Source organism: Bubalus bubalis, chromosome 8 (assembly GCF_019923935.1).
Source record: "Bubalus bubalis isolate 160015118507 breed Murrah chromosome 8, NDDB_SH_1, whole genome shotgun sequence".
In the NCBI taxonomy this organism is placed as follows: domain Eukaryota; kingdom Metazoa; phylum Chordata; class Mammalia; order Artiodactyla; family Bovidae; genus Bubalus; species Bubalus bubalis.
In genome coordinates this window covers 51818369-51840773 of record NC_059164.1, presented here as the reverse complement: position 1 = coordinate 51840773, position 22405 = coordinate 51818369, and the positions used below count along the sequence as shown (strand labels likewise).

The 22405-nt window shown below is 39.4% G+C and overlaps 1 protein-coding gene across 1 annotated transcript in view; it reads left to right on the top strand.

Moving 5' to 3' along the window:
• TES (testin LIM domain protein) overlaps positions 1-22405 on the top strand; it is a 62691-nt gene that overhangs the window by 22400 nt on the left and 17886 nt on the right. The window contains exon 2 of the mRNA XM_006069682.4: positions 14363-14448. Coding sequence (XP_006069744.1) covers positions 14363-14448 — 86 coding nt within the window. The remainder of the gene's footprint in view (positions 1-14362; positions 14449-22405) is intronic.

Genomic DNA, 22405 nt, shown 5'->3' with positions numbered 1-22405 from the left:
TAACAGGAGAGTTGTGTATCATATTGCTGTGACCTCATTCCGCTCTCTTTCATTTACTTGTCTCTTTGTGATATTTTGAGAGTCTCCTCACTCCTTATGTATGGACCCCAGGGGAAGAGGAATGTGTGTGTGTTTGGGAAGGTGGGAAGGGACACATTCTTCAGGTGGACACAAACCCAAACTGCAGGAAAGAAGATGAAGTTGATCTTCCAGGCAGGCCAGCGGGAGTAGAACAACACTGGAGCAGTGCTTTCTGAGCTTTCCAGGGCAGACTGCAGAACTGTTTTCTCAAATTACTGCTTCTCTCAGAGTTAGGTCTCCTAGTCTCCCTGAGGGTCTTCCTGAGGTTTGGCCAGCAGAACTTAAGAGGGGCTCTTGCTCCCCAATTCCCCATCCCACCCTATGCCTGCATGCCTTTTCTCTAGGACCATCCTCTGTAGAGTCTCATCTTCTCTCTGGGGATGTCTTCTTTTTTAAACCTGGTAACCTAAGACATGGTGCCAGATGCTTCAGGAGATTTATTTGTTCCTCAGGAAAATAAAAAAAGTATAGAAAGCCCCACTTGGCCGCTACAAGGCTGGTCTTATCACCTCTCATGTTCTCTAAGAGTTCCTCAACTCTAACCATCCTTCTTCTGTCACGGGCTTCAAATACGGTGTCCCTTCTGCTTTGAATGTACTTCCTCCTTCTCTTTACTGAGTTAGATGTTCATCCTTTCCAGCTTATTTCATGGATCACTTTTCAAAAGATCTTTCCCATCCTCCCTGATTGATTCATGGTGTCTCTTTATATAGGTTTCAAAGTCATCTCCATTGAAAGGCATTGCAGGAGGCTTGGGGCTTGTAGTCCTTTACCTTGAAGCAGAAATGAGCTAGGGAATCTCTTTGGAAAATGGAAGGGCTCCCACTGGACACCCTACAGAGTCTGCCCCAGCAGCACTGCTGCTGCTGCTGCTAAGTCACTTCAGTCGTGTCCGACTCTGTGCGACCCCAGAGATGGCAGCCCACCAGGCTCCCCCGTCCCTGGATTCTCCAGGCAAGAACACTGGAGTGGGTTGCCATTTCCTTCTCCAATGCATGAAAGTGAAAAGTGAAAGTGAAGACGCTCAGTCTTATCTGACTCTTAGTGACCCCATGGACTGCAGCCCACCAGGCTCCTCCATCCATGGGACTCTCCAGGAAAGAGTACTGGAGTGGGGTGCCATTGCCTTCTCCGGCCGCAGCAGCACAGTAGAGCACAAGTCAGACACTGGGTTTTAGGTTAGTTTGCTGTTGACTGGCCGTGTAACCAGCAGCAAATCATCTCCTCTAAATTTTGGTTTCCTGATTTCTTATATCAAGGGGATATCTAGGCTTGTCCAGCACGAAAAATATGCGGACACTTTAAAAGAGTAGATGTTCATGGAACACCACCAGTTCTAATAGCTCTCATGAATAAATGGATAACAATTTTAAGAATATTAAAAAGCAGGTAGGAAAGAAACAAATTGCCCCTTTCCAAGGCTGACATCCCCAAGAAAAAGAAATGCAAAAAGGCCTTACAAATAGCTGAGAAAAGAAGAGAAGCTAAAGGCAAAGGAGAAAAGGAAAGATATACCCATTTCAGTGCAGAGTTCCAAAGAATAGCAAGGAGAGATAAGAAAGCCTTCTTCAGCAATCAGTGCAAAGAAATAGAGGAAAACAATAGAATGGGAAAGTCTAGAGATCTATCTCCTCAAGAAAATTAGAGATACCAAGGGAACATTTCATGTAAAGATGAGCACAATAAAGGACAGAAATGGTATGGACCTAACAGAGCAGAAGCTATTAAGAGGTGGCAAGAATACACAGAAGAACTATACAAAAAAGATCTTCATGACCCAGATAACCATGATGGTGTGATCACTCACCTAGAGCCAGATATTCTGGAATGCAAAGTCAAGTGAGCCTTAGGAAGCATCACTATGAACAAAACTAGTGGAGGTGATGGAATTCCAGTTGAGCTATTTCAAATCCTTAAAGATGATGCTGTGAAAGTGCTGCACTCAATATGCCAGCAAATCTGGAAGGCTCAGCAGTGGCCACAGAACTGGAAAAGGTCAGTTTTTATTCCAGTCCCAAAGAAAGGCAATGCCAAAGAATGTTCAAACTACCACACAGTTGAACTTATCGCACATGCTAGTAAAGTAATGCTCAAAATTCTCCAAGCCAGGCTTCAGCAGTACGTGAACCGTGAACTCCCAGATGTTCAAGCTGGATTTAGAAAAGGCAGAGGAACCAGAGATCAAATTGCCAACTTCCATTGGATCATCAAAAAAGCAAAAGAGTTCCAGAAAAACATCTACTTCTGCTTCATTGACTATGCCAAAGTCTTTGACTGTGTGGATCACCACAAACTGTGGAAAATTTGTTAAGAGATGGAAATACCAGACCACCTTACCTGCTTCCTGAGAAATCTGTATGCAAGTCAAGAAGCAACACTTAAAACTGGACATGGAACAATAGACTGGTTTCAAATTGGGAAAGGAGTATGTCAAGGCTACATATTGTCACCCTGCTTATTTAACTTATATGCAGAGTACATCATGAGAAATGCTGGACTGGATGACGCTCAAGCTGGAATCGAGATTGCCAGGAGAAATACCAATACCCTCAGATATGCAGATGACACCACCCTTATGGCAGAAAGCGAAGAAGAACTAAAGAGCCTCTTAATGAAGGTGAAAGAGGAGAGTGAAAAGTTGGCTTAAAACTCAACATTCAATAACAACGATCATGGCATCTGGTCCCATCATTTCATGGCAAACAGATGGGGAAACAGTGGAAACAGTGACAGACTTTATTTTGGGGGGCTCCAAAATTACTGCAGATGGTGACTGCAGCCATGAAATTCAAAGACACTTAGTCCTTGGAAGAAAAACTGTGATCACCTAGACAGCATATTAAAAAGCAGAGACATTAATTGACCAACACAGGTCTCTTTCTAGTCAAAGCTTTGGTTTTTCCAGTACTTATGTGTGGATGTGTGAGTTGGACTATAAAGAAAGCTGAGCGCTGAAGAATTGATGCTTTTGAACTGTGGTGTTGGAGAAGACTCTTGAGAGTTCCTTGGACTGCAAGGAGATACAACCAGGCTATCCTAAAGGAAATCAATCTGAATATTCATTGGAAGGACTGATGCTGAAGCTGAAACTCCAAAATTTGGGCACTTGATGCAAAGAACCAACTCATATGAAAAGACCCTGATGGTGGGAAAGATTGAAGGCGGGAGGAGAAGGGGACAATAGAGGATGAGATAGTTGGATGGCATCACTGACGTGATGGACATGAGTTTGAGTAGGCTCCAGGAGTTGGTGATGGACAAGGAAGCCTGGTGTGCTGCAGTCCATGGGATCGCAAAGAGTGGGACATGACTGAGCGACTGAACTGAACTGAACTGAATGGATGCCTTCAAGGCACTTGCAATCTAATGTGCTTTCCAGACTGGCACTGAATTCTCCCAGCATCCAAATATCAGCCACATGTTTATTCAAAAAACTACTCTATGTAACGTATCAAGCCCTTTGAGACACTTAGGAGAAACCCTCTTATATGGTCAATACTCTCTGAAATTTACAATCAACAAATTACACAAGTACATAAACATAAGCATTACCTGTTACATGGTAATTAATACTGCAGGGTAAGTAAGTGCTGCAGAAGTTTTTCCAGGAATTCACAGGAGGGGTGTAGTAGTTAGTCATGATGCAGTGAGTAAAAGTAAAATTTTAAAGGCTAATTGTCATTTCCAAACTTAAATTACTTGAGTAATTTTAAATATCTGGAACTGTGAAAAGGAGCTGGACAGGACTGAGCAACTGAACTGACTGAAGGCTGACTTTGTAAATCAGCAATGAGCTACAGCAATGAGTTCTTAGTATAAAACCTCTGCTAACTGATTGAGGTTCTAGTTATATTAGCTGAGCTTCCAAGTTTCATTCAGAAATACAGAATGAGGTGGCATTGGTCTAGTATGTTTCTGATATTTTAGACCAGTATTGCTCAAACCAGATGATTCATATTTGAAGGCAGGCAAGAATTTGTTTAGGTGGCCATTTAACTTAGAGGCAGAATCATACTTAGTTCTCCATATTATATAAGCCAGTAAACATTTGTTTCAGGATTTTATACACACCTACAAACATATAAGTTTGTATGTGTGTGCATATTCTCTTTCCTGAGATAAAATGTATTTCTTTTTTAATTTATTTAATTGGAGGCTAATTACATTATTGTATTGGTTTTGCCATACATTGACATGAATCCACCACGGATGTACATGTGTTCCCTATCCTGAACCCCCCTCCCACCTCCTTCCCCATCCCATCCCTTTGGGTCATCCCAGTGCACCAGCCCAGAGCACCATCTCATTCGTCGAACCTGGACTGGCGATTCATTTCACATATGATAATATACATGTTTCAATGCCGTTCTCCCAAATCATCCCACCCTCGCCCTCTCCCCACAGAGTCCAAAAGACTATTCTATACATCTGTGTCTCTTTTGCTGTCTTGCATACAGGGTTATCATTACCATCTTTCTAAATTCCATATGTATGTGTTATTATACTGTATTGGTGTTTTTCTTTCTGGCTTACTTCACTCTGTTATAATAGGCTCCAGTTTCATCCACCTCATTAGAACTGATTCAAATGTATTCTTTTTAATGGCTGAGTAATACTCCATTGTGTATATGTACCTCAGCTTTCTTATCCATTCATCTGCTGATGGACATCTAGGTTTCTTCCATGTCCTGACTATTATAAACAGTGCTGCGATGAACATTGGGGTACACGTGTCTCTTTCCCTTCTGGTTTCCTCGGTGTGTATGCCCAGCAGTGGGATTGCTGGATCATAAGGCAGGTCTATTTCCAGTTTTTAAAGGAATTTCCACACTGTTCCCCATAGTGGCTGTACTAGTTTGCATTCCCACCAACAGTGTAAGAGGGTTCCCTTTTCTCCACACCCTCTCCAGCATTTATTGCTTGTAGACTTTTGGATCGCAGCCATTCTGACTGGTGTGAAATGGTACCTCATTGTGGTTTTGATTTGCATTTCTCTGATAATGAATGATGTTGAGCATCTTTTCATGTGTTTGTTAGCCATCTGTATGTCTTCTTTAGAAAAATGTCTATTTAGTTCTTTGGCCCATTTTCTGATTGGGCCATTTATTTATCTGGAATTGAGCTGCAGAAGTTGCTTGTATATTTTTGAGATTCATTCTTTGTAAGTTGCTTCATTTGCTATTATTTTCTCCCATTCTGAAGGCTGTCTTTTCACCTTGCTTAGAGTTTGCTTTGTTGTGCAGAAGCTTTTAATTTTAATTAGGTCCCATTTGTTTATTTTTGCTTTTACTTCCAATATTCTGGGAGGTGGATCATAAAAGATCCTGCTGTGATTTATGTTGGAGAGTGTTTTGCCTATATTCTCCTCTAGGAGTTTTATAGTTTCTGGTCTTACGTTTAGATCTTTAATCCATTTTGAGTTTATTTTTGTGTATGGTGTTAGAAAGTGTTCTAGTTTCATTCTTTTACAAATGGTTGACCAGTTTTCCCAGCACCACTTGTTGAAGAGATTGTCTTTTCTCCATTGTATATTCTTGCCTCCTTTGTCAAAGATAAGGTGTCTACAGGTGCATGGATTTGTCTCTGGGCTTTCTATTTTGTTCCATTGATCTAAATTTCTGTCTTTGTGCCAGTACCATACTGTCTTGATGACTCTGGCTTTGTAGTAGAGCCTGAAGTCAGGCAGGTTGATTCCTCCAGTTCCATTCTTCTTTCTCAAGATTGCTTTGGCTATTCGAGGTTTTTGGTATTTCCATAAAAATTGTGAAATTATTTGTTCTAGCTCTGTGAAGAATACCGTTGGTAGCTTGATAGGGATTGCATTGAATCTATAGATTGCTTTGGGTAGTATACTCATTTTCACTATATTGATTCTTCCAATCCATGAGCATGGTATATTTCTCCATCTGTTAGTGTCCTCTTTGATTTCTTTCACCAGTGTTTTGTAGTTTTCTATATATAGGTTTTTTGTTTCTTTAGGTAGATATATTCCTAAGTATTTTACTCATTTCATTGCAGTGGTGAATGGAATTGTTTCCTTAATTTCTTTCTATTTTCTCATTATTAGTGTATAGGAATGCATTTCTGTGTGTTAATTTTATATCCTGCAACTTTACTAAATTCATTGATTAGCTCTAGTTATTTTCTGGTGGAGTCTTTAGGGTTTTCTATGTAGAGGATCATGTCATCTGCAAACAGTGCGAGTTTTACTTCTTCTTTTCCAGTTTCGATTCCTTTTATTTCTTTTTCTGCTCTGATTGCTGTGGCCAGAACTTCCAAAACTATGTTGAATAGTAGTGGTGAGAGTGGGCACCCTTGTCTTATACCTGACTTTAGGGGAATTGTTTCAATTTTTCACCATTGAGGATAATGTTTGCTGTGGGTTTGTCATATATAGCTTTTATTATGTTGAGGTATGTTCCTTCTATTCCTGCTTTCTGGAGGGTTTTTATCATAAATGGATGTTGAATTTTGTCAAAGGCTTTCTCTGCATCTATTGAGATACTCATATGGTTTTTATTTTTCAATTTGTTAATGTGGTATATTACATTGATTGATTTATGGATATTGAAGAATCCTTGCATCCCTGGGATAAAGCCCACTTGGTCATCTTTTTAATGTGTTGTTGGATTCTGTTTGCTAGAATTTTGTTAAGGATTTTTGCATCGATGTTCATCAGTGATATTGGCCTGTAGTTTTCTTTTTTTGTGGGATCTTTGTCAGGTTTTGGTATTAGGGTGATGGTGGCCTCATAGAATGAGTTTGGAAGTTTACCTTCCTCTGCAGTTTTCTGGAAGAGTTTGAGTAGGCTAGGTGTTAGCTCTTCTCTAAATTTTTGGTAGAATTTGGCTGTGAAGCAATCTGGTCCTGGGCTTTTGTTTGCTGGAAGATTTCTGATTACAGTTTCAATTTCCATACTTATGATGGGTCTGTTAAGATTTTCTATTTCTTCCTGGTTCAGTTTTGGAAACTTGTGCTTTTCTAAAAATTTGTCCATTTCTTCCCCATTGTCCATTTTATTGGCATATAGTTGCTGATAGTAGTCTCTTATGATCCTTTGTATTTCTGTGTTGTCTGTTGTGATCTCTCCATTTTCATTTCTAATTGTATTGATTTGATTTTTCTCTCTTTGTTTCTTGATGAGTCTGGCTGATGGTTTGTCAGTTTTATTTATCTTCTCAAAGAACCAGCTTTTGGCTTTGTTGATTTTTGCTATGGTCTCTTTTGTTTCTTTTGCCTTTATTTCTGCCCTAATTTTTAAGATTTCTTTCCTTCTACTAACCCTGGGGTTCTTCATGTCTTCCTTTTCTAGTTGCTGTAGGTGTAGAATTAGGTTATTTATTTGACTTTTTTCCTGTTTCTTGAGGTAAGCCTGTATTGCTATGCACCTTCCCCTTAGCACTGCTTTTATAGTGTCCCACAGGTTTTGGGTTGTGTTTTCATTTTCATTTGTTTCTATGCATATTTTGATTTTGTTTTTGATTTCTTCTGTGATTTGTTGGTTATTCATCAGCGTGTTGTTCAGCCTCCATATGTTGGAATTTTTAACAGTTTTTCTCCTGTAATTGAGATCTAATCTTACTGCATTGTGGTCAGAAAAGATGTTTGTAATGATTTCAATTTTTTTGAATTTACCAAGGCTAGACCTATGGCCCAGGATGTGATCTATCCTGGAGAAGGTTACGTGTGTGCTTGAGAAAAAGGTGAAATTCATATAATTGTTATATCTTCTTCCTCCATTGATCCTTTGATCATTATGTAGTGTCCTTCTTTGTCTCTTTTCACAGCCTTTGTTTTAAAGTCTTATTTTATCTGATATGAGTATTGCTCCTCCTGCTTTTTGTTTGGTCTCTATTTGCATGGAAAATCTTTTTCCAGCCCTTCAATTTCAGTCTGTTTGTGTCCCTTGTTTTGAGGTGGGTCTCTTGTAGAGAGCATATATAGGCGTCTTGGTTTTATATCCATTCAGCCAGTCTTTGTCTTTTGGTTGGGGCATTCAACCCATCTACATTTAAGGTAATTATTGATAAGTATGGTCCCGTCGCCATTTACTTTATTGTTTTCGGTTCGAGTTTATACACCCTTTCTGTGTTTCCTGTCTAGAGAAGATCCTTTAGCATTTGTTGGAGAGCTGGTTTGGTGGTGCTGAATTCCCTCAGCTTTTGCTTGTCTGTAAAGCTTTTGATTTCTCCTTCATATTTGAATGAGATCTTGCTGGGTACAGTAATCTGGGCTGTAGGTTATTTTCTTTCATCACTTTAAGTATGTCCTGCCATTCCCTCCTGGCCTGAAGAGTTTCTATTGAAAGATCAGCTGTTATCCTTATGGGTATTCCCTTGTATGTTATTTGTTGTTTTTCCCTTGCTGCTTTTAATATTTGTTCTTTGTGTTTGATCTTTGTTAATTTGATTAATATGTGTCTTGGGTGTTTCACCTTGGGTTTATCCTGTTTGGGACTCTCTGGGTTTCTTGGACGTGGGTGATTATTTCCTTCCCCATTTTAGGGAAGTTTTCAACTATTATCTTCTCAAGTATTTTCTCATGGTCTTTCTTTTTGTCTTCTTTGAGATTGTCCTCATTTCTTTTAATTCGTTTTTCTTTTTTCCTCTCTGATTCATTTATTTCTACCATTCTATCTTGTACCTCAATTATCCTATCTTCTGCCTCCATTATTCTACTGTTGGTTCCCTGCAGAGTGTTTTTGATCTCATTTATTGCATTATTCATTTATATATTGACTCTTTTTTATTTCTTCTAGGTCCTTGTTAAAGCTTTCTTACATCTTTTCAATCCTTGTCTCCAGGCTATTTATCTGTAACTCCATTTTGTTTTCAAGATTTTGGATCATTTTCACTACCATTATTCAGAATTCTTTATCAGGTAGATTCCCTATCTCTTCCTCTTTTGTTTGGTTTGGTGGGCATTTATCCTGTTTCTTTGCCTTCTGGGTATTCCTCTGTCTCTTCATCTTGTTTATATTGCTGTGTTTGGGGTGGCCTTTCCATATTCTTGCAGTTTGTGGAGTTCTCTTTATTGTGGAGTTTCCTTGCTGTGGATGGGGTTGAACGGGTGGCTTCTGTTTGGGGAAGCTTGTGTCGGTGTTCTGGTAGATGGAGCTGGATTTCTTCTCTCTGGAGTGCAGTGAAGTGTCCAGTAATGTGTTATGAGATGTCAGTGGGTTTGGTGTGACTTTGGGCAGCCTGTATATTGAAGCTCAGGGCTCTATGTTCTGGTGTTGCTGGAGAATTTGCATGGTATGTCTTGCTCTGGAACTTGTTGGCCTTTGGGTGGTGCTTGGTTTCAGTGTAGGTATGGAGGCATTTGATGAGCTCCTATCGATTAATGTTCCCTGGAGTCAGGAGTTCTCTGGTGTTCTCAGGATTTGAACTTGAGCCTCCTGCCTCTGGTTTTCAGTCTTATTCTTACAGTAGCCTCAGGACTTGTCCAACTATATAGCACCAATGGTAAAACATCTAGGTTAAAGATGAAAAGTTTCTCCACAGTGAGGGACACTCAGAAAGGTTCACAGAGTTACATGGAGAAGAGGGAAGAAGGAGATAGAGGTGACCAGGAGGAGAAGAGGGGGAATCAAAAGAGGAGAGAGCAAGCTAGCCAGTAATCACTTCCTTATGTGCGCTCCACAGTCTGGACCGCTCAGAGATGTTCACAGAGTTACACAGAGAAGAGAAGAGGGAGGAAGGAGACAGAGGTGGCCAGGAGGATAAAGGGGGGAATCAAAAGAAGCGAGACAGATCCAGCCAGTAATCAGTTCCCTAAGTGTGCACCACCTTCCAGAACACACAAAGAGATTCACAGAGTTGGGTAGAGAAGAAAAGTGGAGGAGGAGATAGAGGCAACCTGGTGGAGAAAAAGGAGAATCAAAATGGGGAGAGAGCAATCAGGCCAGTGATCTTGCTCCCTCGTAAAAATGGGTACTGAAGATCGGGTTCTTAAAGGTACAAAGTTGATAACAAATACCAAAAAAGCAAAGATTAAAAATCTAAAGTAGAAGTTAGATTCTCAAAAATACAATATTAAAGAAAAAAACAAAGTCACAAAAATTATAATATATATATATATATATGAAGTTTGCTTTAAAAAATAGGGTCTTTTTTTTTGTAAAGTAATAGGTTATAAAATGAAAATTAAAGGAGTAATAGAGGACCTAAAAATAAAAATTTTTTTTGAATTTAAAAATGATAATAGTAAAAATATATCTTGGACTTTCTCTGGTGTTGTGGACAGTGTGGGATCAGTTCATTCTCAAATAGTTCCTTGATCTGGCTTATACTTCTCAAGATCTATAGGCCCCTTCCTATGTAGTCGGTGCTAACTACAGAGTTTTAATCTATTGCACCTGTCTCTTCCAAGGCAGTTCCCTCTGTTTGTTTTAGCTTCTTCTGTTTGTTGGTCTCTTCCGTGTCTAATTTCTACCCTGACACAAGGGGGTGGTGGTGGGCACTTTTTTTAGACTCACTTGTTCAGTCATGCTGTGGGGAGGGAGGGACGCTGCAAACAAATAACACTGGCGGGTGCTCGCAGTGTCTTGGCCACACTAGGTTTGCCCCCACTCACAGCCTTATGGCAGAAAGTGAAGAGGAACTAAAAAACCTCTTGATGAAAGTGAAAGAGGAGAGTGAAAAAGTTGGCTTAAAGCTCCACATTCAGAAAACGAAGATCATGGCATCTGGTCCCATCACTTCATGGCAAATAGATGGGGAAACAGTGGAAACAGTGTCAGACTTTATTTTTGGGGGCTCCAAAATCACTGCAGATGGTGATTGCAGCCATGAAATTAAAAGACGCTTACTCATGTTAAAAAGCAGAGACATTACTTTGCCAACAAAGGTCCATCTAGTCAAGCCTATGGTTTTTCCAGTGGTCATGTATGGATATGAGAGTTGGACTGTGAAGAAAGCTGAGCACCGAAGAATTGATGCTTTTGAACTGTGGTGTTGGAGAAGACTCTTGAGAGTCCCTTGGACTGCAAGGAGATCCAACCAGTCCATCCTAAAGGAGATCAGTCCTGGGTGTTCTTTGGAAGGACTGATGCTAAAAACTCCAATACTTTGGCCACCTCTTGCAAAGAGTCAACTCATTGGAAAAGACCCTGATTCTGGAAGGGATTGGGGGCAGGAGGAGAAGGGGATGACAGAGGGTGAAATGGTTGGATGGCATCACCGACTTGATGGACGTGAGTTTGAGTGAACTCCGGGAGTTGGTGATGGACAGGGAGGCCTGGCATGCTGCAGTTCATGGGGTCGCAAAGAGCTGGATACGAATGAGCGACTGAACTGAATGGCGTGTGTGCTTTCTCTGTCTACACTGTTTAGGCTCTAGGTTGCTCTGCCGGGAACTGTCTGAGGCTGGCCCTGGGTTGTATGCACTTCCCAGGTCTAAGCCCCTCAGTTCAGGTACTTGAATCCTCCACAAAGGCACAGACTTCGTTGGGCCTGCGTTTGTGCCCTTCCCAGGTCTGAGCAGCTCAAGTGACCAGGTGCTTGGCGAGAACGACTGCGACTTATGGCCTCCCCCTGTCCCTGCCACTCGGTTTTCTGGGTGTACAACCAGTGCACCTTCTCAGGTATGCTGTGTGTCTCTTCTGGGGAGCTGATCTCTGGCTGCGACCCTCCCGGCGGATGTCAACCATCCAGAATCTCAAGAAGTCTTGGTTAGCAACGAAGCCTGCTTGCAGTTTGGTAGATGATGCCTCTCTGGGGCCATGATTGCCCCCTTCCGGCTCTGGCTGCCCTCACCTGCCTCTCTGGCGGGGGATGGGCCAGTCCGCAGCTGGCTAGCTCTGCTCAGTCCTTTGTTCTGTGAGCAGGCCTGGCGGTGTCTTAGGTTAGGGCTTTTCTCGGGATAGCTATCCCACAGTCTGGTTTGCTATCTAAAGTTAGTTGCCTCAGATTGCCCTCGGGGCATTCAGGCCTGGTCCTTACTCTAAGCAATGCAGCCCTCACCTCCCTGCCCAGACCCTGCTTGCTAGTGGCAGATGTGGGCATCTGCGGGTGTCTGCGGCTGCTTCTCCGCTGGGAGTTACCATTGGGCACGTAATCTGTGGGTTTTCATTATTTATTTTTCCTCCCGGTTATGTTCCCCTCTGAGGTTCCAAGGCTCACCACAGACTCGCCAGTGAGAGTGTTTCCTGGTGTTTGGAAACGTCTCTCTTTTTTAAGACTCCCTTCCCTGGACAGATCTCTGTCCCTACCTCTTTTGTCTCTCTTTTTATCTTTTATATTTTTTCCTACCTCCTTTCAAAGACAATGGGCTGCTTTTCTGGGTGCCTGATGTCCTCTGCCAGCATTCAGAAGTTGTTTTGTGAAATTTACTCAGCGTTCAAATGTTTTTTCAATGAATTTGTGGGAGAGAAAGTGGTTTCCCCATCCTATTCCTCCGCCATCTTAGGACCGCCTCAAAATGTATTTCTCACTGTGAGTTTAGAACCAGCTGATTTAAGCTGAGCTATGTGATTAAGCCTTAATAATATAATCTTAATTTTCATCTGAGATTCAGTTTAGCAGGAGATACATGGAACATAGTATGAGGCAAATCCATATACCAGACAGATTCAGGATCGTTACCTCTCCTGTAATGGAAAACTAGAAGGGGCTGGAAAAATAATGGGCCTTTTTAGATTTGCTGTTCATTTTACTATGAGTATTGTAGTGGAGAAAAAACTCTTTAATTATGTTAATCGCAAAAGACCAGTAAACTAAAATAGCTAGAATCTGTCTTTTGGTAATCCATTTTATTTCTGTACTGTGAACTATAATGATAAGTGACAAGAAAATAATTTGATTCTTTCAAAAAAAAAAAAAAAAACAAGTGGCTAGTGTTAAAATGTACAATTTAGAGAATTTTTAATCTTTTGAAAATGGTAATGGAGATATGGCAAAGGTAATAAAGCGTAGTTAATGCTGGACAGATTTTTTATCAATTTTAGCAAATATTCTTGAAATGTTTTTTAAAGTCTAACTTTAAAAATCGTAGGTTCTCCTAAGCAGCTGGGTAGACCAGCTGGTTTTGAATATGCCCTTAGTTATGTAAAAGGATGTGGTAAAATTCTTAAGAAAAAAGGAAGGGCTTCATTTAAACTTCATGGACTGATCAAGCTGATCTCTCATGGAACAAGTTACAATGTGTTTTGTTTTGTTTTAAATTTTTTAATTGAAGGGTAGTTGCTTTACAGAATTTTGTGGTTTTGATTGCAGTGACAAACACAACTTGGTAAAGCTACAAAAGGGAGCCATTGAAAAAAATCTCTTGTCTGACTTGTAACACTCACTCCGGACACTAAACAGTAACAAATCTGTCAGCAGTCAGTGATATGAATAATCGAAGCACTGGTGATTTGATGTGCTGAAGCAAAGCTAGTTGATCTTTTTCACTCTAATACCAGTAGTTGGGTACAGAGCTTACATTGCCTTCTGGTGTCCTTCCCTCATCTGTACCCCTCCTCTTTTGCTTATTAAGTCATGTCTCAGCAGTTCCTGAGAATTACTGTTAATATGGTAGAAGGGGAAAAAATGGTTTGCTATATAAGGGCAATAGTACAATCCCTGCACCCCTATCTAGGGCCTAAGAGCACAGACCTTGGAATCAGACCTGGAGTCAGATCTCTCGTACGCCATTTATTAACATGTTGATCTTAAGTAAGCTCTGTGGCCTGTCAGAGTTTCAGTTGTCATCTCTTAAGATGGAGAATAGAATTGCCTACTTTATAAGTATTTTATGAGGTCTGTAAAATTTCAGTGAGGTAAGTGCTCATCTCTATCCCTGTCATTCAGTATGTTTGTTGTTGCTATTATTATTATATTTATCAAAAATAAAATAATAATATTAAATCAATATTTAAATAATTAAAACAATATTTCCCCAAATTATTTGCATATTCCTTGTTTGCCAAAAAATATGTCATTTGAGGCCAGGCTTGCTTTCCAAGCTCTGGCTCTTCTGACTGTTCCCTGTACCTATTATATACAGGGCATGTAGTGGCCAAAAAGATAAATTCATGACTTTTTGTGACTTTTGCAATATGTGTAGTATTATATATATGAAAAAAGCAATAAGAATACAGGGTATGTTGTGTATGCACTTGGAATCGCCATATAGCATACCTGGGTGTCATCACTGACTAAACAATGTGATACTCATGAAAGATTTGTTTGAAAGTTATATCAAGAGGAGTGGTAAATGGAATTAAAGTTGTGGTCTATTGATTTTTTAAAAGATTTTTAAAAAACATAATAGTAAATCCATGTTGTTTTCTCTTTAACAGATGGGTCTAGGTCATGAGCAAGGATTTGGAGCCCCCTGTTTAAAATGCAAAGAAAAATGTGAGGGATTCGAACTGCACTTCTGGAGGTAATGTTTTGAAAACTAAAACCACGATAGTAATTTCTGCTTTTTGGCACTGCTTCCTCAGACAGTGGAGACTGCTTACAAGTTATCCATCATGGTTGATAAGTTGTGATCTATTGTATTATTTTCTAAGAAATAAGAAATAAAGCTATTCTGACTTCTTATCATTATTTGAGCTTATTGGGCTATAGTGACTGTATTTATTTGCTTGATTTATTTGCTGGTTTTCAGTTTTCCTATGAGACTAAGATATTGAATATGTCTCTTCTCTGAGTGGCAAATAAGTTTATGGTAATCCTGAAAGACTATTTATTAATTGTTATTCTTTTATTAAGAATGGGCAACTATATTCTTTTATTAAAATGGACAACTATGCACATCTCATCTGTATATTTGTGATTAAACAATAAATACAATGAATTGAGCATTCATGTCCTAGTTGTCAGGAAATGGACTTGAATCTAGTTTTTGTTTTTTTTTTTCCAAAAAATTTTCAGCTGTAAATTTACTACTGAAAACCTTTGAAAAGCTTGAGTTAAAAAAAATGATAATCCGTTGCCATTGTTTTGATTTGAATCAAGTGCCTACATATGGAAGACAAATGTTAGTGGATCAAAAATGTGAATTTTTTATAGCTCTTATTTGCATGTTTTTTTTTAATCATTATTCTCTGTCATATAAACCTAAAATTGGTATTTTAAATCCATTCTTTTAAAGAACATAAATGTCGTTCATCAGTGGCTGCCAAGACCATAATGTTAGTTTATAAGTGTTCAAAGTTAGAATTAGCATATTATTGCTAGAAGAAAAAAATTAAAGTGATCAACCATACATCATTAGGACGGCAGCTGACTGTTAGAATGAATCTCATTTGAGGACCACTCTTGCACTGCATATTTCCATAGGAAACATTGTAGAATAAAAAATGTCATCGGCTATAGGGTTGTATACAGTATAAGTTAAAGAGGAATGTAAAATAAAATTTGGGGTATTAAGTTTCTTTAAAAGCTCATTTACATAATAAGTTTTAGGAAACAAGGACAGTTGTTTTAAATAGTGAAGGCAAAGGAAACCTTAGCCCTCCCCCAAATAATGATACAGTTCTTTATGTGTAAGGAACTAAAATGGCCCAGGGAATTTTAAAATTACAAGACTGTACTGCCTCTTCTTTGTGTTCCCTCTTCAAGGGACATAGCAGTTTGTGAATATGTCTGTAATATTTTGGAAAGGTAAAGTCACCAGACACAAAATAGTTGTCATGCATTAGAATATTTCAGCTCCTAATGAGAACACAGCTCTTGGTACTCAGTGGGTTTTATGGAGAGCTGCACTGCCCTCTGCTGGGCACAGTTCTTGCTTTGCAGTCTCAAATCATGCTCTTTTTAGTTTGACTATGCATTTGCCAAAACTGCTAATGAGATTTTTATTTAAAGCTCTTTCCTCAGCTATGGTATCTTTTCTCTAAAGCAGGTTAGTTTATAGTAGTTCTTATTTGCTGTATATTATTTTTGTATTGTAGATAACATCTGATATTTTCAGATAAAAATGTCAGATAAGAGCAGTGAGATGAAAATCACTTTATTTATTATCATTTTTTCATGTAGTCTCATCTCCTTATCCTCAGTATTTTCTGAGAATCTGTTAAGAACCATAAAAGACTACATCTTCTTCTGGTTGGGCTTCCCTGGTGGCTCAGAGTATAAAGCATCTGCCTGCAATGCGGGAGACCTGGGTTTGATCCCTGGGTGGGGTAGATCCCCTGGAGAAGGAAATGGCAACCCACTCCAGTATTCTTGCCTGGAAAACCCCATGGATGGAGAAGCCTGGTGGGCTGCAGTCCATGGAGTTGCAAAGAGTCAGACACGACTGAGGGACCTCAGTTTCACTTTTCTTCTTGTTACTAACCACAGTGTTGAGTATGTGATGTAAGCTGTCCCAGTCATGGTACGTCATTTCCTTGTTCACACTGATTGGTCCATTTATCCATTTATGGGCACTTGACAAAAGTCACATCAGTTGAAACTCTTCCTAGAGGTGGTAGTTGTTGAATAATTTTACCCTCTAGGGACCTGCAAACATCTTGTGTTTCTGATTGCCTCAGGTTGCTTATGAGAAACCTTATGCAAGTAAAAAGAAACAAACTCTGACTACTACCTAATAGTATTTTCATTAGCATGTTGCTGCCTGATCTCCCAGGGTCTCAGAACTCAGGCTGAGTTATTTGCTGTTCCACACACATTCACCAAGCATCTGTTATGATTTAGATATTTTGCCATGTGCTAACTCCAATACTTTGGCCACCTGATGCGAAGAGCTGACTCATTTGAAAGGACCCTGATACTGGGAGAGATCGAGGGCAGGAGGAGAAGGGGATGGCAGAGGATGAGATGGTTGGATGGCGTCACTGACTCAATGGACATCGGTTTGGGTAGACTCTGGGAGTCGGTGATGGACAGGAAGGCCTGGCGTGCTGTGGTTCATGGGGTCGCAAAGAGTCGGACACGACTAAGTGACTGAACTGAAGAAAGATAAAAGTCCCTGATCTTACCCAAAGTGTAGATATTGATTTACTAGTTTCTCTATGTTCCCTAAAGTATTTGAGAAGTTATTTATCCCCCATAATCCAGTTTTTTCCCCTACATTTTCCCTTACATAGTCTGCACAAATGATATTGGCCTCTTTATGCTGTTGGGTAGCTGCTCAACCCTCAGATCATGGCTTAAATGTTACCTCTTTAGATAAGTTTTTTGTTTTCTCTTATTCCCCATTTACATGGATTTATTCTGTTGTTGCTCTGTATTAATGTACCATGTTTCTTTCCTTCCTGATACACATTGTTCTAGGGCTTCCCAGCTGGCTCAGTGGTAAAGAATCCACCTAACAATCCAGGAGACACAAGAGACGAGGGTCCAATCTCTGAGCCGGGAAGCTCCTGGAGTAGAAAATGGCAACCCACTCCAGCATTCTCGCCTGGAGAATCCCATGGACAGAGGAGCCTGGTGGGCTACAGTCCATGGGGTCACAAAGAGTCAGATGCAACTGAACATACATACATATTCACACATGTTCATAAAAGACTAGGGCTTTGCCACAGCTTCCAGTCCAACTTGGATTTATATAGTCAGTACAAATGGTGTTATTTAGTAGTTCTGTCTTCTTCCTGGCATCAGTCCAGACACATTTCTCAGAATTTTTAATAATTCCTTGACCTTTTCACCGCAGCTGGAAAGCTTGAGGGTAAGTCCCTTTGACCTCTAGATGAGCCATTTTCAGTACAGTCTTTGAAGACTTTTACAGACTTTCTAAGGCTGGTTGTCCTGAGTGTAACAAAGATTTCAGATTTGGTCCGGGGTCACAGAACTGCTGTGATTGAAATAGACATGGGGTCTCAAGTTCCTGCCCACTTAACCTCCTCCTCCATCTTCATGGTGACCCTTGACTTCTAAGACGCTTAGGGCTTCTTGGAGCACATTGTGAAAATCAGAGCCTAGTTATTCTTCACTTTTATCAGTCTGACCTATGCAGCCACAAGAATGGTCTTTTGAAAATGGATACTATTGTGTACTTACCAATAGCTTAAGAATCTTAATGCTTTCCCACTGGACTTGATCCTTTGACCAAAGTCTTTGGCCTTTGATGTTAAACCTCAATATCTGTCCTCTGCTTACTCTTCCAACCTTCCTTCCATTTCAAGTACCCTATGCTTCAATTACTTAGACACATGCTGTTTCCTAAAATTTCTGTGCCTTATCTCATGTTCCCTTTGCCTGGAAAGACCCTGTATGGTCAAACTAAAAAGAAATCTCACCACATGGAAACAAAAAGTCCTTCCTGTTCTCTCCACGTCTTGGCCCAGGCAATGTCTCTGAGAAGTCATCTTTGCTCCCTATATGAGTCAGCTCATCTTCTGTAGTAAAATACCATAGACTGGTTTCTTAATAGCAGAAATGTATTGTCTTACACTTCTGGAGACTAGAAGCCTAAGACTAAAACATGAGCATGGTTGGGTTCTGGTGAGGAACCACTTCCTGGTTTGTAGATGGCCACTTCCTGGCCGTATCCTCACATTCCCTTTTCTCTGTGTGTACATGCAGAGAGAGAATGTCTCTCTCCTCTTATTATATGGCCACCAATCTTTTCAGATTAGAACTCCACCCTTATTATCTCATTTAAGTTCTACCTCCTATAAGCTCTCCCAGTACAGTCACATTAGGGGTTAGAGCTTCAAGATATGAATTGGGGGAGGGACCCTGTTCATTCCATAGCACCCTCTTTTCCTGGTCCACACACACCCAAGTAAAGTAAATCATTTTCCCCTTTAGCACCTTGTACACTTGTAGAAATCTAGGAAATAAATGCTCAAATTTCATTTTCTTCATTGTTCGGACCTCCCCTGCTGGTGCTTTCCATTGGTGGGGCAAGGTAGCCCGTTGCCGCAGTCCTTAAGTGTCTGCCTGCTAAGGCACTGCACAGGGTACTGTGCAGAGTGGGTCTAGAGAGTGAGTGGGAGAGATCCAGCAGGCATGACTGCCTGTTCAAAGTGTGTCTCAAAGGCTGTAAAAAGCTGAAAACAAACTCTTAGACATACGAACATTTAGAGTGGGATTCATAAGTTAGCTAGCCAAAGCTCATTTTACAGATCGAACTTAAAACCCAAAGGAGTTTTTAAGAAAAGACTTATTTGAGCCTGTTTGTTCTTAGTAAGAAATACATGAACATCATCTTTGTCGCACATCAATAAACACTTGTCTGTTGCTCCATAACAAATTACTGTAAATTTAGCAGGTTAAAACAATAACTGGATGTTAATTAACTCAACATCCATTTGCGCTTTAGGTCAGAAATCTGGGCTGCTTAGCTGGATTCTCTGCTTAGGCTCCTAAAAGGCTGAAATCAGGGTGTTGGCCAGGTTGAGCTCTAAGAATCTGCCTCCAGACTCACTCCTTAGGTAGGTAGAATTTATTTCTCTGTGATTGTAGATCTGAGGTCCCTGTTTCCTTGTTGGCTGTGAGCCAGGGGCTACTCTCAGCCTCTGGAAGCCACTCACATGGCAACCTCCAAGCCAACATAGTTGGCTTAGAATCCTTTCTGTACCTCTGATCTTTTCAAATTCCTCTTATACTCCCAGCCAGAGAACTTATTATTTTTTAAGGGCTCTTGTGATTAGATTTGGCACACCTGGATAATCTCTCCTTTTCCATATAAAGTAACATAATAGGAGTAATACCAAGGTGAAGGTCATAGGGACTGTCTTAAAATTCTGCTTATCACAGCACTTTATTTACTTGATTGTACCTCATCCTCATAATACCTTTTGAGATAAGTGGTAGTATTCCTATTTTATATTTGAGAAGTCAAAGACCTAAGGAAAGTTAAATAACTTACTAAGGCATGGCTTATAGATGGCAGAGCTGGAATTTGGACCTACCAAAGCCTACCAAAACCTTCCTTATCACCACTTTTCTACAGGACATAACAAAAACTTGAACCCACATTCACACTCTTCTGCCCAGTGAACTGAGGACTGCACCGGCTGTGCGCCCTACCAGTGTGGCACTTTTGCAGCATAGACATGGTGGACAAAAATATTGTAACTGTGAGCTCTCCTTTTTTTCAATGTACCAGTAATTACAAAGCTAGAGGAATATAAAAGATTGAGGATACCTGATATTAATACTTATCGTATAGAAACTACTATCTTCTGGGCACACTTATAAGTAATATTTAGAAATAACAAATATTTATGAAATGCAAGGCAAACCCAGGATATCAAGTTTATAGCCAATTATTTTGAAAGTAATATCATTGGAGCCATAGATCATTTATTATATAAGTAATAGAATAAGTAATAAAATTATTATTTTATTTAATCCTCGATAAGTCGTTTCAATAAAACAGTTGCATTTTACAAGATAAGTGTTATTTGAATAAATATAGCATACATCTCTCCAGAGAATTTCTGATTGGGTTAGAGCTGGCTGAAAACTGAAAATTCCCCACCATATATGGATTAATGCTTGTGTTGAATTCTATAACAGAGGCCCACTCTTAAGTCCATATATGTATATCCCTGTTGTAAAAGGGCAGCTTCCAACCCTTTTAAATTATTCGTTTATAGCAGTGTCATGACCATTCTGTTAAATCACTATGACTGCTGGCGGTATGTCAGAGCACTCCAGTTGCTACTACTTGCCTTGGAAAAATAATAATTTTTACAAATAGTGCTACAAAAATAACTTCTCTTTTGAGAAGCTATGAGGGATAGTTTCTTGACTGCTTTCAGCTTGAAACTATATATCTACTTTTCTGAGCAGTGCTTTTGGTAAGTTTTGTACTCTCTTGAACTTAACTCAAGAACTCTGAAGTTGTAATATAAAATTGTGAGTTAACAGTTCTGATTTGTCATGCATATTAATCTTTGCATGTGTATGTGTTAACAGCTTTTTAGGACAAATAGCCCTTCTCACCCTACATCATAGAGCTTCCCGGTCTACCAGTCTACCCTCACATCTTTTTAGAAAGTCATATAAAAAAGACTGTTTTAAACTAACGTAATTCAGAGTCTCTCCTACATTTCCCCTTCACACAACTTTAATTAACCTCCCATGGAAAATTTGGGCAGAAATGCTGTAGGGCAGTTTAGGAGATTTAGAGATATGACGGCTGTGCTAAGTACAGGAGCTGATTTAAATACTTCCCTCAAACGAATAGCTCAAATAAATTTAATAAAAATAAACTTTTTAAGCCTTACACATATCATCAAAAGTTACATGTGAATCATCTGAAGAAACATACTGTACACACCTTATAACATAGCCCCTTGCACATGGATACTCTGCTCACCTATGCCGTTTTCATTTTAAATCAGATTGGTCTAAAACAAATTTTTAAAAGTTCCTTATTTTCTTAAATGTCCTATTCATCCTCACACTTTCTCTTAGATAAAAAATAACGGTATCTCTCTCCTCTAATTTCTCAACAAAATTTTCTGTTTAATAAATTTATTGACTATTTTCCAAATGACTTGAAATTTCCTAAAAGATATTTCTAAAAATTAAAAAAAATTAATTTAAATATGGGAGATTAGAATACAAAACACTGTAGACTAAAACCCCCCCAAAATATTTTTTAAAACCTAGATAAGTAGTGGATAGTGCACCTTTCCACAAGGATAGCTCTTGGCACCTGGCCCAGATTTTATGGGTTTCTTTCTTGCCTTTTTATAGCTGTAGCTGTCCCTTTTTATTGCAGAAATGGAAATCTGGTTTTCGGAGTCCCAAACGAATGTGGTCATTCCAGCTACTACATTGATTACAACTCTCTGGCTAAAAGAAACATCCTACCCTTCTTGAGTCACATTCTTGCCAGTTCTGTTATTGCAGGTCACAGTTTTGGAGTAAGGATGCAGATGAGCTTATATATAAGTAGGAAGCAGATGAGGCTTATATATATTGGGATTTTAAAAATGATCATCAATCAGTCATAGGTTTTCCCCACTTAGGAAACTGTTAATCAGGCATAGGCTGACTCCTTTAACTACTACTTCTTCCCTCATCACTGCGCTATCAGTGTGGTATCTTAACCTGAATTTACTTGCATAATAAAGTTATATTGGATAAGTAAATGGGTAGACAGGGAATATAGATTTTCTCAGAATGTAAATCTTCTAAGAATAACCAAGACTAATAAGAAGAAGCAGTATAGAGACGGCTAGTATGTCATTGATTAATATACTTTTTTTTATATAACATTTTCATAGTAAATACAATTTATTTAACCGTGCTACAGCTTGTCATAGTATAGTTCATGCTTTAGAAAGTCCATAGGCTTTGTTTCACTTACTCTTTTACTATTAATCCTTCAGATTTTAGAATCTTACTCTCTTTATTTCATGGCATACATGTTATACTGGTGTACACCTGGATAATAAACATTTTTAAAGGAACTCCAATATTTATCA